General features: G+C 45.3%; 1 protein-coding gene across 1 annotated transcript in view; it reads right to left on the bottom strand.

The window, feature by feature from the left end:
* The window catches only part of MBTPS1 (membrane bound transcription factor peptidase, site 1), a 63,211-nt gene that overhangs the window by 23,434 nt on the left and 21,140 nt on the right, over positions 1-18,637 (bottom strand). Inside the window, exons 4-11 of the mRNA XM_031002693.3 lie at positions 18,374-18,577; positions 16,438-16,548; positions 15,915-16,024; positions 14,457-14,573; positions 13,608-13,675; positions 10,113-10,215; positions 7,686-7,837; positions 4,437-4,598 (exon numbers count right to left, since the gene is read on the bottom strand). Coding sequence (XP_030858553.3) covers positions 4,437-4,598; positions 7,686-7,837; positions 10,113-10,215; positions 13,608-13,675; positions 14,457-14,573; positions 15,915-16,024; positions 16,438-16,548; positions 18,374-18,577 — 1,027 coding nt within the window. The remainder of the gene's footprint in view (positions 1-4,436; positions 4,599-7,685; positions 7,838-10,112; positions 10,216-13,607; positions 13,676-14,456; positions 14,574-15,914; positions 16,025-16,437; positions 16,549-18,373; positions 18,578-18,637) is intronic.

Below are 18,637 nucleotides of genomic sequence, written 5' to 3' on the forward strand. Positions count from 1 at the left end.
ATCATGCAACTGCACTCCAGCCTGAGCCACAGAGCAAGACCCTGCTGCATTTAAAAAAAAAAAAAAAAAAAAAGAGAGAGAAAAGAAAAGAAAGAAAGAAAGAAAGAAAAGAATACCCAAGAAAACACCGAAAAACAAAATTACAAGGGGAACTAGCACTAACAGACATTAAAACATGCTATAAAGTATTTACAATCAAAACAGTGTGGTACCAGTACATGGACAGACAGACCAGTGGAATAGAATGGAAAGCTAAGGGATAGACCTAATACACATGAAAACTCAGTACATAATAAAGACAGTATCTCAAATCACTGGGGCAAAGATGGACTTTTTAATCACAAGAGCTTTAACAAATGGGTGGCCATTTGGCAAAAGAAAAAATTAGATCCCTACCTCCAAACAATACACAAAAATTAACTCCAAATGGATCAAGGAATTTCAAGTAAATAAAAGAAAGCAAACAAATATTAGAAGAAAACACAGGTGAATTTCTCTTTTACCTCCCTCAGTGCAGAAAAAGACTTTCTAAGGACTCAAAATACAGAGGCATCAGCTGAAGAGTAACAAATGTGACTATTAAAAAACAACTGCATGGCAAAAACACCTTACACTAAGTGAAAAGACAACTGACAAAGTGGCAGAAAAATCCACAACATGCATCCCTGACGGAGGGTTACTAACACTCACATATCGAGAACTCTAAAGAGGGACCAAAAACTCCATTGAAAAAGAAATGAACAGATAATTCACAAGAAAGGTAAAAAAAAAAAAAAGCTCTTAAACATGGACTTAGGTGTTCAAACTCACTCATAAATAGAGAAACACAAATTAAACAATACTGAAATACCATTTCTTACCAATCAGATTTGTAAAAAGTAACAAGACAGAGCACTCTGTCAGTGAGGCTTTGGGGAAACCGGCACTCACGCACACTGCTCATGCAATACCAACAGGCACAACCCTTCCACAAAGAAACAAAGCAATGCCTAACAGAGCTACCCGATGCTCTCAACGCTGACCAGCAGTGCTACCTTACCTAACAGAGCTACCGGACGCTCTCGACCTGGACCAGCAGTGCCACCTTACCTAAGTTACCTGACGCTCTCAACCCAGACCAGCAGTGCCACCTTACCTAACAGAGCTACCCGATGCTCTCAACCCAGACCAGCAGTGCCACCTTACCTAACAGAGCTACCAGACGCTCTCAATGCTGAGCAGGGTAAATTTTTAGGAATTTACCCTGAAGGAACACCTCCAACAAAACTAAGACACACAGGCCTGAGGTTATTCACTGCAAGTTTATAATTACAAAATACTGGAAACAACTTAAAAGCCCATATGTAGACAAGTAGTGGCTTAAACGACTGTACATTCACAGGATACGGCTGTGAAAAAGGAGGAGAATCTCTATGCACTGACGTGGAGAGATTTCCAGGACGTTAAGTGAAAAAAGCAGAATCCAAAACAATATCCACAGCGATGCTATCCTTCTACGTATGTGCTCATTTGAGGGGTGGTGGGGGCGGGGGGAAGGATAAACCCAAACCTGATGTGATGGTTACCTAAGGCGTGTGTGGAAGCCTGGTAGAAAGAATGGGCGAGTGGGAACTGACATGGTTTGGATGCTTGTCCCCTCCAAATCTCACGCTGACTTGTAATCCTCAGTGTTGGAGGTGGACCTGGTGGGAGGGGACTGGATCATGGGGGTAGATCCCTCATGGGTGGTTTAGCACCATCCCTTTGGTGATAACTGAGTTCTCACTCAGCTCAGGCAAGATCTGGGTGTTTAAAAGTCTGGGACCTCCCCGCTGTCTTGCTCCCTCTCTTGCCATGTGATGTGCTGGCTCCCCTTCACCTTCTGCCATGATTGGAAGCTCCCTGAGGCCTCCCCAGAAGCAGGTGCTGGTGCTATGCTTCCTGTACAGCCTGCAGAACCAGGAGCCAATTGAACCTCTTTTCTTTATAAATTACCCAGTCTCAGGTACTTTTTTTATAGCAATGCAAGAACAAACTAACACATCCTTAGAACCACAGTCATGTTTCACACACCCAGTAACAAGTTATAATCAACCAGGATGTGGGGGAAATCTAAAAAGGAATACAAATATGAATAAATGAGTCCAACTGTATTAAAAAGACACCAAGGAAAGAATTAACCTAAGTAACTGAAAAAAACACTATAACTGTATTCTGTAGGGCCAAAGATAATGACGCACTGTCACAAATACTATATTCAAAAAACTCACAAGGACATGGGCTAGCAGTTCCAAAGCTGCTCAGTACGTATACACTACAACTAAGCAAATAAGCCAACATATTGTGGATAACGAGAGCCAGGCTTCTCACTGTTGGAGAATGGAGTTAGAAACAGAGGTAACATGACCATCTCTGTAAATAAGAAATAAATAAATAAATAGAAACAAGGATAGGGAAAGGCTGGAATGAACACTGAGATACTGGCTGGAACCTGGAGGTGGCATGAACTCATGTTTCCAGTATATACACAGATAGGCAGATACAGAAGCAGGCGTGTGTGTCTGTGCACGTGTCCACACGTTGCCTAGCTCTGTCTGAAGAGCGCAGTAACCACTGTGAGCACAGCAGCTTTGAGCACCCCGAGTGCCCAGGTCTTGATTTCTTTAGAAGAGGCCATCAGCAAAGAGCTGCTTGGAGACAGAACAGATACCAAGGCTAGAGCACAGAAGTGCAGGACAGGACATCCTGTGCTGCCAAGAAGACAGAAAGTGCTCAGAAAAGGCTGGACACATGCTGAAAACACACATAAGCCAACTAGATGGAGCTCCCAACAGCCAACTCGGGGACAATTTGAACGACCCACTAAATGATGATATTAATTATAATCCACAGAGTAAAATAAATATCTATGTGTCCATACTGATATAAAGAATTGAATAAATAAATGGGACAGAAAGGACAGCTCTTCCTTCCAGGAGAGTTCCAATTAATAAATGTAAATGGAATGAAGGAAAAAGAAAATCATCACGTGTCAAAGTCCTCAGGAGTAATCACCAAAGGCAAGAACCATCAAGGCATGCTAACATGAGTGAGTGGAAGTATGTGAAGAAACAAGGCCATCTCGAAACATGCCCCCACAAGACACTGAGAAGTCACAAAGGAAACACGGGCTGCACAGTGGAGACACCTGGCAGGAGCCACCTCTGGCCCCACAGGGCCAGCAGCTCAGGTCTCCTCTGCAGGACACTGCTGGCTGACACCCGCAGCTGCTGCCCTCAGGTCCTCACACGTCTGTGCCAAGGCCACGCTTCCCCTGGGGCTGCTCCCAGCCAATGACTAAGCACACAGGAGGCACTAGGCCAGCCCATTCCGGGGGGACACAGGACTCCTCCAACAGGCAATCTGGCTCAAGGATTTCCCATCAGCCAAAACTTTTTCAGGCCTGTGCGAGCCTCTTCCTCCCCAGTCCTCCTAACTTTTCGGTGTCAGATCAGCACTGCAGTTCTTGCCTATTCCCACACCCTTCCCTTCATCCTTCAGAGGCCCTCACTCCCCACAAATCTTTTGAACATGTAATCCTAGCTTGATGTCTGCTTCTTGGAGGACCCAGACTGACGGAGCACATTAATCAAATGATGAAAATGAATACCCCCAATAATAAGATGAAGGAAAACGGAGGAACCGTCTGTGATTAGAGGAAACCAAGAAGACAGGACAATGAAATCCAATGTGGGATCCTGGACTGGATCCCAGAGAAGGGACCCGTGGGACAATGGGCGGAATCTTCGTGAAGCCTGCAGGTCAGTCAGCAGTGCTACATCAAGGTTCATTTCCAGACTCTGATGCTCATACTGAGGTTATGGAAGATACTAAGGTAAGGGAAAGCTGGGTGAAGGACTCAGGGGTTCTCATGAACTATTTGTGAAACTTTGCTGTAAATCTAAAGTCATTTCAAAATGAGGGTGAAAACAAAGCAGGGCCCAGGCCAGACGGGACTACCACAGGAGCTGGCGAGATGTATGTGGTCTGCAGGTGAATTACAGCACAGTGTCAGTGTTTGTATGACAGTTTTAACAGCTGTACTCCACTCATCTGAAATGGTGGCATCAGGGGAAACTGGGCAACCTTGTATGACAACTCTCTCCTATTTCTGCAAAATTTCTGTAAACCTAAGATTATTTCAAGAGTCTAAAAAAGTAAACAACAAAAGCAAAAAAACCGCTCAGAAATCTTTACTTTTAACCATTTATATTAAAGATCACATCAGTAAGCGATAGTACCTACCAGTTCTGCCAGCAGCACCCTGTAGAAGCAGCAGCAAAACCTCTCCGAGCACCCCGAGAATTCTGTGCTTAGTCATCATTTTTTGTTTTGAGGCTTGTATTTTGTGCAGAGGGAAAATTCGCCCAGAGCCCAGTGAAGGAGGGAAAGACCCATCGGCAGGGCGGTGCACTGACCTTGCCTGTGGCTTGTAGCTGTTGAGGATCTGATAGGCTCTGAGCAGATCGAGCTTGCCGTGGCCTTGCTCAAACATGTTGACCCCGGGGAGCCTCCGGGCTGACGCGATCAGGGCCTGCTTCATACTGGCAGGATTCACCAGCTCACGCTTCTGGACTGTGCTGGAGGAAAAATCAAGAATTGCTTATTTTCTCTCAGTAAAAGAATGAAAATTGGACCACTAAAACCTAACCTACAAACGTGCACACAAGAGGCCTGCAGTCTTGTTTAGTATCCAACAGGTGCTTGTCTGGCACAGCCTGCATGAGAGAATGAGTGCACACTCATCTCTGTACCCAATCCAGGACTGACCGCTCCGCAACCTTCTACGGGACCCACTTATGCTAAATGCATTAGTAACACATATTTTTGTGATAATTCAACTAAACAACCACATAGGCTGCAGAAGGCATGAATGTATAGGAGGTACTGACTCCTCAGGGGAGAGGAAGCCTGCTGGTCGCAGGAAGAAGATGCCATGAGACACCGCCTGGCTGGGAGGAGGAGGAGCACACTCAGATCCTGGGGAGGGGCCACGACACAGGACTGGCAGGAGGCAAAGGTCTGAGTGAGGACCGCCGCCTCCAAAGCCAATCCTTGCCTTTTTGTTTCCAGATTGGGAGGCTTGTCTGGGATGAGCCACCCTGATGGATGATGCCTTTCAGAACGACGTAGACCTAAGGCCACCTTCAGTTTCACCATGAGAATGCATCTGAACAAGCTTTAACACACAGTGTGACCTGGCTAGGAACTTAGCCTGGTGATACTAGCGTTACAACATCCATTTTTGTGTATTTATGTATTATAAATACAAGTGAATTTTAATTCCTAAAATTGAGGGGGGAATATCAGTACACAAAAAAGAAAAACAACTCTCCTAACTAAGTTCCTAAATATTTGAATGTGATGATGGTTGGTGCTGGAGTCTAGGCAGGTTTTCTAAATGGGAAATCTGACATAAGTAGAGGAGATAAAGTAGATTCTTAATGACAGAAGAAAAGAACTGCTCAAAGCTATGGGTCAACAATCTTCCTCCTCTTCCTGCCTATAAAGTGAACTCAAGGGTTGCGTTCCACTGCCTTTCACAGCATCATCAGGCTGGAGCTCGGGAGGCCCACCACTGCTGCTCAGCTTCCATTATGAGCGACTGTCACACACAGAGGTTTCTGAATGATCACAACGGCAGTTTCATCTGCTGCAGTGAGATGAGGAGACTGAAAGGCTTCCTTGTTGCTGAAAATATCTGTACTTAAAGAAGCTGCTGGGAAAAGGAACAACCCCTCGGCTGCCCGCTTACTCAATAGCAGAGAGCAGACGGGCTCAACGGTGAAGGCAGAGCCCTCGCTTCCTGCTAACAATCATGGCGTTTAGGAGAAATGAACCAGTATTTTCTGTTTCTAGAATCAACAAGATTAGAAGCTGCAGCTCTAAGTGAATTCTCTCCACCTGGCAAATACAAGTGTGCAAATAGGCCAGGTAGCCCACTGTCCACCTTCCCTCCACTCTGTTCCTCACTTGATGTAACACTGGAGAGAGGAAAACAACGGCAAGAGAAGACAGTGTTTCCAGCAAGCACATGGTTATTCTCCAAAGGCCAGTCTGGCCAATGTCAACATTCTCAAGAATTTGGCTCCAAACTGGAAGGGAAGAACAGAGAAAGGGGGAAAGAGATGGATATCTACCGCTTTTTTTTTTTTGGTAGAGATGGGGTCTCACTATGTTGCCCCAGATGCTCTCAAACTATTAGCCTCAAACAATCCTCTTGCCTTGGCCTCCCAAAGTGCTGGGATTACACGTGTGAGCTACCACAACCAGCCAAGCATCTAGCTTTATGAAGGATTACTAACAAAATAATATCTGGCATCAGAAGCTGAAATCAATATTCAATTTACTTAAAGAGAACTTAAAATATAAAGACATTTAATACTATTTGCCTATATTAATTAATTTTTAAATTAGCATAGAATAACTTCCAAATACGCAGAGTTTTGTGTGTTATCACAACACTCAACTAAAACTTCATCTAGATAGAAGAAGTACAATTTATTTTTGGGGAAAATACAGTAACAAGATAAATGCCAGCCCCAAAGACATCTTTTTACAACTGAGAGTAAGGAAACACGGGCCACCGATGAAAGTGAGAACATGTGAACATCAACTCTGGTCTACTCGCTTGGAGAACTTTACTGATTGATTGGCTGACTGAGACAGAGTGTTGCTCTGTCACCCAGGCTGGAGTGCAGCGGCACGATCTCAGTTCACTGCAGCCTCCTCCTCCCGGGTTCAAGCAATTTTCCTGCCTCAATCTCCTGAGTAGCTGGCATTACAGCCGCCCACCACCACACCTGGCTAACTTGTAATTTTTAGTAGAGACAGGGTTTCACCATGTTGATCAGGCTGGTCTTGAACTCCTGACCTCAGGTGACCTGCTGCCTCAGCCTCCCAAAGTGCTGGGATTACAGGTGTGAGCCACCGCACCCGGCCTCCTTGAGAACTTTCTTCCAGTTTCATTATCTGCAAGATTAAGGGCCAGTCACTAAGCTCCATTCCAACTGCATGAGATTCAGTGAGACAAAGCAGAGTGGTGACTGTCAGTCCCTGGTGGCTTTGACATCCTTTGCTATAGAGAACATTAAAAGGTGAGTCCCCTTCACAAAAACAACAAATGGGTAACACTGTGAGAAGATGGATGTGTTCATTCGTTTCACTAGAGTAACCTCCTTTTTACTATCTATATGTATTCCATAACATCATGTCGTATATCTTACATATACGCAGTAGGATTTGTTTTTTGTTTTTCTTTTTTAAAGTGAATCCCCAAGGAAATGGAGGATATATGGCAGGGAAATATCTTCCTATTTGTTCCCTGCCTGATATTTATGCTTGCTTGGATATAAAAATCACAGTTCTAGCACATAAATGGGATATTAGAAAACAGAACACAAATATAAAGAAACAGGTTATTTTGCCTATCAGCACTTTGTTTACTTGGGCTTATAAAGTGTGTTCACATTCACTTCATCTAACTATAAAAGAAGTGACTCCTACCTCTTTGCAGAGATGAAGAAGGAGAGACAGAACAAGGCTGTGAAGGGCCTAAGCTCTCAAACCCAAGACAGGGCAGAAGCAAGACACGACTCCTGCTCTGCTGGCACCGAGGGCTCCTGTCCTGACGTGGAAGCTACTGGTCTCTAGGGGGCAGCACTCACCTCACTAATAAGGTGACAGCACCTGCAACCACTGGAGAAGCAACACTGGTCCCTGAGAGGGCCCGGCACCCCCCTTTCACGCCAGAACCTCGCACGCCAGCACCATAGGTGACAATGTCAGGTTTCATGCGACCGTAGCCTCCTGGTAGCTCCTATGAATAAAAGCAGCTTGGTTGCTACATCTCACACATTGGCATACAGCCACATGCAATCATGAGTGAATCAAATCAGAACAGAGATATGGGTTAGTTAAAAACAGTATAACCTTAGGAAGGTACTGGTTTTAGTCTGAAATTCACTCCAGGCCGGGCGCAAGGCTCACACCTGTAATCCCAACACTCTGGGAGGCCGAGGCAGGTGGACTGCTTGAGCCCAGGAGTTCCAGACTAGCCTGGGCTACACAGTAAGACCCCCATCTCCACAAAAAATACAAAAATTAGCCAGATGTAGTGGCACAAGCCTGTAGTCCCGGCTACTCAGGAGGATCACCTGAGCCTGGGAGGTCAAGGCTGCAGGGAGCCGTGATTGTGCCACTGCACTCCAGCCTGGGCAACAGAGTGAGATCCTGTCCCCCTCAGCCCCACACCCCACCCCCAAAAAAAGAGAAAAAAACAAAGAAATTCACTACAATACAGAAAATAAGCTCAAACGATAATGTAGAAAGTAAATTTTTAAAAATATATTTTACAACAACCAGAACAATGGCAAAGGCATAAAGCAATTAAAAGATAAGTATTTTAATTTTGCTGACATGCCACACTGGAAAGTGGACACTGGCTTATCACCAAGACCAGAAACTGGAAACTGCTTTATCTCTAGATAAGTTAAAATTAGAAATATGTTAGAAAAATTAGAAAATTAAAATATAAAAAAACCCAAACATGTTTCTTTACAAGGAAAAAAGTACACGGTATGACTGGATGTTTCAAACGGTTGTAAAAGAGGAAATAAGAAACCACTGAGAAGGAACAAGATAACCACACGACTAACTTGGGATAACGCTTTAATAAGTACTTGCTTAAGCTTCTTAAGAATTGGGGCAAAACGAGAATTAGAATAGGATCTCATATTCTGTCAAAAAACAGGAGCCCAATTTGAAGGGAAGCCCTTTTCTGACCATCAAACCCAAGGACCGTGGATGCACATACTGGGATACCGAGTAAAGGCATCCTCCACTGCAGCTGTGATGATGGAAGGACATTTCTCAAATGCCATTAAAAAGCTGGCTGGTGATGAAGGCCATGGATGTGACATCTCATCACGGTTTGGTGAAAGCGTTTACACGGGGAGCTGGGGACACAGTGGATGACATCTCACCACAGTTCGGTGAGAGCATTTACATGGGGAGCTGGTGACAAAGTGGATGACATCTCATCACAGTTCGGTGAGAGCATTTACACGGGGAGCTGGGGACAAAGTGGTGGATGCAGTTTCCCAGTATCCGGCAGCACAAGGAACATGCTGAGGGAGCGTGGACGGGAGGACACGCAGCCTGCCCTGCACACACTGTCACATGAGAGAGTGGTCCCCAGCCAACGGGTCAGCTCCAGGAAGAGGCACGTGAGTGTGGGAGGTGGGGACCCCTGGTGGGGCTGAGTGGCGGGGACGCTGGGGGCTGACGCTGTCACAGTACAACGGCTCAGGCAGAAGGCTATCCTGTAAAGTGGCTACAGTGTGGACGAGGCCCACAGTGTTCCCAGGCAGTTGGGAATCTTTCCAGGGACTTATCTGAGGCCTCCGAGTGTGGCACGTGACGTTAAACACCAAGAGATGCTCTGACCCTGAAGAATCAGAAGGGCAGGTGCTCCCCTCGGCCACAGCGAGGGCAAAGGTACCCAACTGCTGTTCTGCACAAGCGTCTAATTTTTCATCAAACTTTGACAGGTAAAGGTGGGTGAATTTGCTGCATAATTAAACCCCAAACAGCTGAATTATTAACTGTAGCAGTTATTTTGAATTTGTCCAGCTAAATACAATTGTTTCTGTGTTAGCAGAGTTGATATTAAGCTGTTCTCAATGGATTCTCCAACTTCTTAAGGCCCCCCTCCCCCCAAAAAAATCATCTCACCTACCACTGAGGAGGACTGCTTACCACTACTAGATAGGGTAAACGGGCAGGAACCCAATTCACCTAAAGGTGAGTTCCTCAGAAATCAGTTAATAAGTTAAACTGGGAAACACCACTTAGAATCAGCCCGTGCTCATCACAGCAGCTGTGGACTTGCCAGAGTGAAGTGGCAGATGCTGACGGGGCCCAGATCTCTCGTCCTCACGGCTGGGCAGGCACTCACAGCCCCGGCTATTCCCATGTGAATGTGAGGGTGTCTGTGCGCTTACAAATACACCCCAAGGCTCGTCAACAACCGGTGCCACCAGCCACAGTAGTTTGTCCAGCTAAATACAATTATTTAGCAAAGAAGAGCGTACCCAGGTAGTCATTCCCCTTGAAGAAAAGCGGGCGATGTTATCTTCAAAGTCAATGCCGCCTACTCCAATCACATCCATTTGATCAGCAGGGTTATTCAGAGTGCTATATTGAGACAAAAAAAAAAAAAAAAAAGAAAAAGAAAAAAACAAGAGAAATAATTTAAAATGGATGATTCAAACCAGGGCGAATACTCCCAGAACAATCTAACACTGTATGAGCTTCTTCTGTGGGAAGACGTGTGCAGCTCCTCACGGCTGTCCTGTGAAACGCATGACCCTGCCACGTTCATGCTGTGCTCAAATTACGCCCTCTCACCTGGAACGCCCCTCCTTTCTTCTCCTCCCTGTCAACTTGGCACACTAGGGCTCAAGGCTCACGTTTTCCCTCCAGCAATCCAAGCCTTAAGCATCTGTACTTGCCTGGAACCTCACAACACTTAACACGATCACAATTTATCACCTAATGACACATTCTCACATCACTTTCAAATTGTTCCCAGCACATTCATCTTAACTCCCCAGCTAAATCACACACTTCTCCTGGAAGAAACCATAACCACACATATACATCTGCCAAGGTCAGGAAGTGGTAAGTTTTCGATTGACCTGTGGTGGTGTTCTACCCTCCTCATAGGGAACTGTGGAAGGACTATCATTACTCTGTAATCTTGAGCTCCTTAGAGTCTCTCCAATACCTTAAGTGCACTAGATCTGCAAAGAAATTATAGTGAAATAAATAATGGCAAAAATGTGTAAACCACAAAGTCAAGATAAAGATGAACCATTTGAAAATATGAGACACTCAGTTATAAAACTGCATTGCTAAGCTTTATTATGGCTCCACTACCAAAAAAAATGGACTCTTTGACAATTCAACAACTACATACAACTGATTCCAAGTGGCTTAAGAGATAATAGCAGCATGAAGTTCTCCTTCTAGAGTGTGTTTTTAACTGACAATTCCCAACACACCGAGACAAAGTGGTACTGCCTTCTCAGCCCACTGGCCGCCAATATCCTACCAGCTGGTCATTCAGAGGAACGAATAATGATTTTCTGATGACTGATGCTAGATGTTTACACATTCCCAGGAACTCAAGGAGCAGAGGCTGGTACAGAAGTCACTGACAGAAACTCCCACTGAAGGTGACCAAAAAAATACCACCTTCCCACCCTCCTCTACCTGCTAAGCCCTATAATGCTTAGTGTACTTTAAACCCTTAAAAAATAAGGGAACGCATCAAGAAATCATTACTGGTATTGAAAAGGAGGGAGCTGAGGCTGCAGGCTTGCTGGCACCACAGAGTCTAGGAGCACCAAGGGCACAGGACCCAGACAAAGAGACCACAGCAAAGGGGACTGGAGGATGTGTGCCTCACTCCCAGAGGGGCTGACGTATGCACGTTACTGTCCTCAGACCAGCCCTGGAAGCAGTCCCACCAGATGCCCAAGCAGAAAAAACCACACCCGCCACAAGCTGGGCTGCCATGATCGCATGCCACGTCCTGTCACTTCAACAGCCAGCAGGTAGCCAGGTCTGTGTGAGGCAGCATGAGCGTACACACAAGGTGGAGATGGGGCCTTCCTGGCAAGGCTCTGCTCCTTCAACACACCATAAACTCACAACTCTGATAAGCAGCTACCGAGTGCAACCACCCACAAAAGCCACAGGGTTTCAGAACGGCAGCCAGCGTGTGACAAAACAGTCCAAACAGCATGTGAAAGAGCTGGGAATCCAGACAGCTATGGCCAGGAGGATGCGCAGAGGGATGGGGTGCAGAAGACCTGAGAGAAACAGAAGGAGGACACTCATTCCAGGAAGGTGTACGTGGGGAAGTGGAAGACCAAGGTGAACTGAGATTCTGGCTGGAGTTGGCCAACTACGGCCCATGGGCCAAACCAGGCCCACACCTCCTGGAACACAGTCATGTTCATTTACACATATATCACCCGCAGCTGCTTTCACACAATAACGCCTAAAATATTTATTATCTGACCCTTTACAGAAAAAGTTTGCAATTCAGCCTAGAATACTGAAAACCTTGAAAAACAAAAGAAAAATGTGGATTTCATCTATTACGCAATAATAAACCGCTGCAGATTCTTGATTAGAAAGCTGCTACAATATATGTTTGAACAGTACAAATACGCACAAAAAAGAAAAAGAGCAGCTTCCATTCAAAGAGCATCATCAGCATTCATGGTGCTCTCCCCCTGATGTCTGATTTCAGTCTCATAGGTACTGTGCAGGCTGCTCTCTGCTCCCATCACAGGTGAGGGAGCTGAGGCTCAGAGAAGTGACGGTGCCTCAGCCGTAAGTGGCAGGTCGGACCTGTCTGCTTCCACACCTAGTTTCACCCATGTCCATGCTGGAAGAGCTGGGGTGGGAAAAGACTCAAGATGGGAAAACAGGCTAGGAAACACTGACACCTGGTGACTCTGAACCAATGAGTGCCAGCCTTGAGTGGGGACATCAGAAATGGGAGGAACATTTAAAAGGGAGACAAGAACACCCGACGAGATGACTTAATAACTGGTGTTTGTCATGGCAGAGCTATAGCGAGGGTATGTTCATGCCACTTACATCTATGGCTCATGATACGTATCACTGATGCGACAGCAAAATCCAGAACCCTGGACCTCTAACAAGGTTCACGATCATTTACTCAACTATTAGGCTAGAGTCCTATGAATGCCAATATTCACGTTTTCTGATATGCAAACATGAACTGCACATAGCTTCACCTTGTCTTATGCCCTGGATTTGTGTAAAGCATCCTACAGAAACTTTGAGCACAAGAAATGACTTATAAACATTATCTAGAGAATAAAATGAAGCTGCTGGTGGAAAGAAAACTGAGACCTCTAACCAGACAGGAGTGTACGGGCTGGGATTCAGTGGCAAATGTTTCGCATCTCATGCTGCTGAAGTTTAGCACAAAGGCCCCCCCTGTGACACTGTCCTCCCTGCCTCCCTCCTAAACGATCCCCCTCATCAACTCCCAAAGCACCGGCCATGTTGCCGTTAGGCCCGCCAGCACCTCCCCTGTGAATGAGTGTCACTGTGCTCGCACCTGCTCTTTCAGAGAAAGGCAGAAACCTCTTCCATTTGCCTCTTTACCCGGATGCTTTGCACACAGATCTCATCAACACTGCAGAATCCCTAATAGATTCACTTTTCTGATTGATTTTGGGGAAAAAAAGTAGTTAGAATAAAAACTTTAGGCCTCTAAATTACTATTTGTAACAACATTTTAAAAATATATAAATAGAAGGAAGACTGGCCTTGAGGTGACAACTGCTGAGGTGAGTGGTGAGTACCTGGGTGTTCATCTACATCCTATAGTATTTTTTTTACATGAGGAAAACATCCTTAAGACAAGTTTTAGACAGACATAAACAGGTAACCATAGGTAGATACACAAACAGATAACAATTTTTCAGTTATTTAAGGGGGAAAAAATCCCCGAGGTCATCCCTGCTGGGGCTACTTACCCATAAAGAGGTCCGTCATTGCCAATAGCAGAAACCATGATTACATTGTTAGCTGTTAATTCCCACACCTACAAAAGGAGCATTTATTTAATGAAAGTATCCCTTTCATTAAACTGTCAAAAAAAAAAAAAAAAAAAAACCATACACAACGTCTAAAAACAGTTCTAAAAAAGCAGCACTGGCCCATTATAAAGGCGAATGTGCTGGCAACTTGCATTTTTAGAGAATACCACCCGGGACGGAGAAGCACACAGTGCACAGAGCAGATGCTGACTTTCTAGTCACTTTGAGAAAAACACGAATTGCATGTTTAGGTAAGAAAGAATTAGCAGGGCATGGTGGCTCATGCCTGTAATCCCAGCACTTTGAAAGGCTGAGGGGGGTGGATCACCTGAGGTCAGGAGTTGGAGACCAGCCTGGCCAATGCGGTGAAACCCCATCTCTACTAAAAATAGCAAAATTAGCCGGGCATCGTGGTGTGCGCCTGTAATCCCAGCTACTTGGGAGGCTGAGGCAGGAGAACCGCGTGAACCTGGGAGGCGGAGTTTGCCGTGAGCCAAGACTGTGCCACTGTACTCCAGCCTGGCCAACAAGAATAAAACTCCATCTCAAAAAAAAAAAAAAAATCAGCAAGGCACCATGTGCTCCTTATAAACACCTACTCTGAGGCCTCTAACCCACTCAATTTATGACATGCAAATCACTGAAGCTCACTTCATTAGCCATCTGTTCTCACAAAGCTGTCACCACCTGGATGAAAAGCCACCAACACACTAGATATGATGCAAAGTTGGGTTGCGAAAGAGCAGGAGCTGTCACCCAAACCCCGTGTGCAGTGACTCCACAAACCTTGTCAACAAAGGGATGATCCATGAAGTCCGGGCCGCCGATGCTGAGGTTTAACACGTCAATCTTCTTTAAAATGGCATAGTTGAAGGCGTCCAAAAACCAAGATGTGTAAGATACCTAGTTAAATATTATAACAGTCTGCTTAGTGTTTCAATCAAGTTTTAAAGTGCTAGGACAGTTTTTATTTCTAAGGCTCTTTTAAAATTACAAAGTAGTTCTCTTAATATTTTTTTTACTTAAAACCAGAAATAAATCCTGAGCATGCATAATGCTCTGGAGAGTAAAATACAACACCTAGAAGTTCTAAGTCCTTGGAGCTGAACCTAAGGAAGAGGCAGCTGTGTTCTGCAGGTGGCCTATCTCTCTAGGTGAAATGCACAGCTCTCTACACAAAGAATGCCTCCCTAGATAACACCCACGCTCCCAACTGCCCCTCTCCTATAAAAGGACTTATCCCAAGGCACTTCTATTAAGTTAAGCATTTTGGAATAGTTCAACTTATCTATCTAACCTTCTTCATTCCTAAACAGACTGAAGGATAAATGGCAGCAGTAACAGTTATTTCATAGTATGAGTCCTCGGATGTTCAAGTGCTCCTATGCTCCTTACAAAAGCTTCATTACTTTGTGGATCACCTTTAGCTGTTGCTTTTTTAAAAAATATAAAATTAAGTTTACGGTAGGAAGAGAAGCAATGTAATGATTAAGATTACGTTTTTAAAGGTATTTAAAAGACCACGTACTTATATTTTCTTATATACACCAAAGAAATTCTAGGAGGAGGTATAAGAAAGGAACATCGTCACACAGGAGACACGGGCCAGTGAGGAAAGAACCTGCTGGATGGGGACAGGGGTGGGGGTCTCACTGTGTTACCTTCTGACATTTCTGAGCTATGCATTACCTATTCAAAAATTAACCTTAAAAAATAAATAATGAAAAAAGAAACAAACACTAGGACCCTCTCCCTTTTCTATAGTTTCCAAATGAAGAGTGAAGGAACAAGGCTTGTAAACTCCCATTACCCAACACAATGCCAGGTGTGGGGACACACAGGTAAACAAAACAGCTCAAGGTGGTAGGAACCCAATCAGGGAGGCAAGCACACTTATTCTATCTGCAATTGTTCTATTCTATCATGCAGACAACCGACACAGGGTACAGAGGCCTGGGGAAGCCTGGAGGTAGAGAAGAAACAAGGGAAATCGAAGAATCGTCGTAAGTAGTAGCCTCGGCAGGGTCTTCAGGGTTCAACTTAGGTCGACACAGTGGTTGGTGGGAGAAGGGCGGAGCCACCCAGGAGGCAGAGGAACAGTAAACTGAGCATGCGTGCTGCAGTATGAATGGCTCAGCGTCACTGACGTGCACTCCTTTTACACAAGTGTGTACAGTCCAGTGATTCTGCTTTTTACATTTCAGTATGAATTCCTCAAGTTTCAGGAGTCCTCAAAACACCTACCTGATTATTGGTAAAGACCCTGAAAATGTGAAGTTCTGCATCTGGAGCAAATCCTTGGCACTCCCTCATGCTGGCTATCACACCTGCCACGAATGTGCCATGGCCCAACCCTGCAGTCCATAAAGAAAACAATCCCATAAAACACACTGAATAGCAAGTGCCAGGACGCAACATTCCAGGCCATGAGTTCCACGGCCTTCCGTTTCCAAGTGCTGGATAGAGGAGGGCCTCTGCTGCTGCTCTACGATCCCCTTAGACGTCACTGGCACAAACACCCCTTCCAGGTCTAGCCACTCCACGCTCTCCCGGACAGCGAGCTGCCCCCACACCAGGCATCCCCACTCTCTCCTGAAGTGCTACTTCCCGACATCCTATGAGGTATTCAGAGCAGTTTCTGCCACAACAAAAAGCACAATAACACCTTGGGCTTGTCTGAATAATTGCTGGACAGACTGTGGAATCATGCACTAAACACACTCTCAGTCGATCACATGACCACGTTCTCACTGCCGCTGAGACCCACCATCGTCCAGCGTTCGCTCGTTGGTCCAGTTGGTTCTCTCCTTCACATTTTTGAAGTGGGGATGCTTCTCGCTCAGCCCAGTGTCAAAAACAGCAACTCTTACATTAGCACCTTATTCGGAAAAGAAAGCAAACACAATTATGTTTGAAGAAATCATCTTTTTGGATTTTGCCTATAAAATACATTCCTTCCTGGGACCCACAGAAAATGACACATTGTGGAAGGCCAAAGCTGCCCAGAGCAAACAAGTTAGGTCAGCTGCTCCCAGGGTCAGCTGGCTGAGCCAAGGCTAAGAAAAGAGGACAGCAGGAGCAATGCCATCATCTGCCGCCAAATAAGATTTAAGGATAAGCAGAAAATCCTTCTAGACCCTCCTCAATTGCCACCAGCACTCAGGATAGAACCACCCCTTCCACTCCTAGCGGGCTTCTCAAGGCTCCAGGCTGGCACCTACTGATACTCCCCTTCTGGCAATTCATCACAGGTCTCCACCCCCCACCTTCTCAGAGGCCCTGCAAAACACTCACAAACCACACACCCAAGGAGCCTGACACAAAAATGGGAAAAGGGGGAACCATTCCTACTCCCAATAAGGACAGCAATTTATTCAATGCTGCTCATTTATAATACAGCAAACTCTGCCGCAAGGAACAATTAACACCACATGCGGCTAATCACACCTAAGAAAAATCACTGCAGCGTGCACTTTTCTATAATAGTAAGTCTATCCCAGATACTGGCCAAAGCCATCAACACCAATGTGAAATACAACTGGCCTGTCTGACCAAAAATTCTAGAAAGCATCTAGAAAAAAAATATAGAATACCTATATGACTTAACAGCTAACCAACGTAAAGAGGGTAATGTCTTTCTGGCAAAAGGGCTGTGTACATATCAATACTATGTTAAATAATCTATTAAACTGAGATAAATATAAAAATCAATGCTACTTTTAAAAAATGCACACACAAAATCAGAAACCATTTGGTTTGGGGGGGAATAAAAAATTACTTCTCATGACTAGAAAATTTGTTTTGTCAAGGAGTTCTCACTCTAAAAAGGTAAAACCATGGGGAGACACACATTTTAATGAAATGCCAGTCCACCAGGTATTAAAAGTTGAAGTATCTCAGATATTTTGGAGGGCAGGGCACCAAGGAGATCAGAGGAGAGGTAAGGGTCCCTAAGTCAAGGATATACGAAAGACACCTAGGCAAACTGCGCTGTCCTGGGAGCAGGTGAAACTGGCTTACATTTAGAAGTCAAGGTAAAAATCTTCACATTAGATAAAACATGAAATGTTTTGTCATGATGAATCAGCAAGGGAAAAATCCTTATTGTTCTGAATTTTATTTCACAGGACATGATCATTAACACTGCTTCCTGTTCTGAAACAAATCATCAGCAGGTGTGATAGTCAATTACTTAGTCACTGCATTCAGGGCACCAAACTTAAGTGATAAACTAATTTCCATGGAATTGCCCAGATCAGGGACCATCTTTCCCCAAAAAGTGACAGACCTCTGCAGGCCTGTTGGTCAGCGCCAGCGGCCGGCAGTGCTGTGCTCGTTTGCGTATGTGTCAATAGGAGAGAAGTGCTCCACAGCCTTCCCTTCTAACCTCAGAAATGGTAACAAAAATAAGACACAAATGATGACAATTAGGAAAGCCACAGAAACAGATGCCTGGCATCACAGGAGTCAAAGATGAGGAGTACTTGGCTACCTCCAGCTAAACAAATAGTAAGAAGGTTAGATGCGGAAGGCCGCAGGGCTTTAGCACTAGGCAGTCCCGAACATGGAATTCCCGCATGTCTGGACTTTCCGCGCCTTCCCTGGGTAATAGCACACACCTGTATATCCCATAAGCGCCTTCCCTGGGTAATAGCACACACCTGTATATCCCATAAGCGCCTTCCCTGGGTAATAGCACACACCTGTATATCCCATCTGCCAGAGCACATCTGCCTGCAGTGTCTGGGCAACCTGGCGCGGGATGGCTCTCAGCAGCCGTCTGCTCGAATGCCTTCCCGTAGCATGCCAGAAGCCAGAGCCCAGGGAGAGGCTGGCTCTTCGCAGGGGACGTGATGATTGCCACTTCTGGCTCCACCGGGTTTCATTGCAGGGTACTGTGGGGTCAGCTACAGGCAAGGGAGAGAAAGATCAGAACAGAAGAGCAAAACGAACTACACGATACCCGC

This window comes from Gorilla gorilla, chromosome 18 (genome assembly GCF_029281585.2).
Source record: "Gorilla gorilla gorilla isolate KB3781 chromosome 18, NHGRI_mGorGor1-v2.1_pri, whole genome shotgun sequence".
Lineage (NCBI taxonomy): Eukaryota > Metazoa > Chordata > Mammalia > Primates > Hominidae > Gorilla > Gorilla gorilla.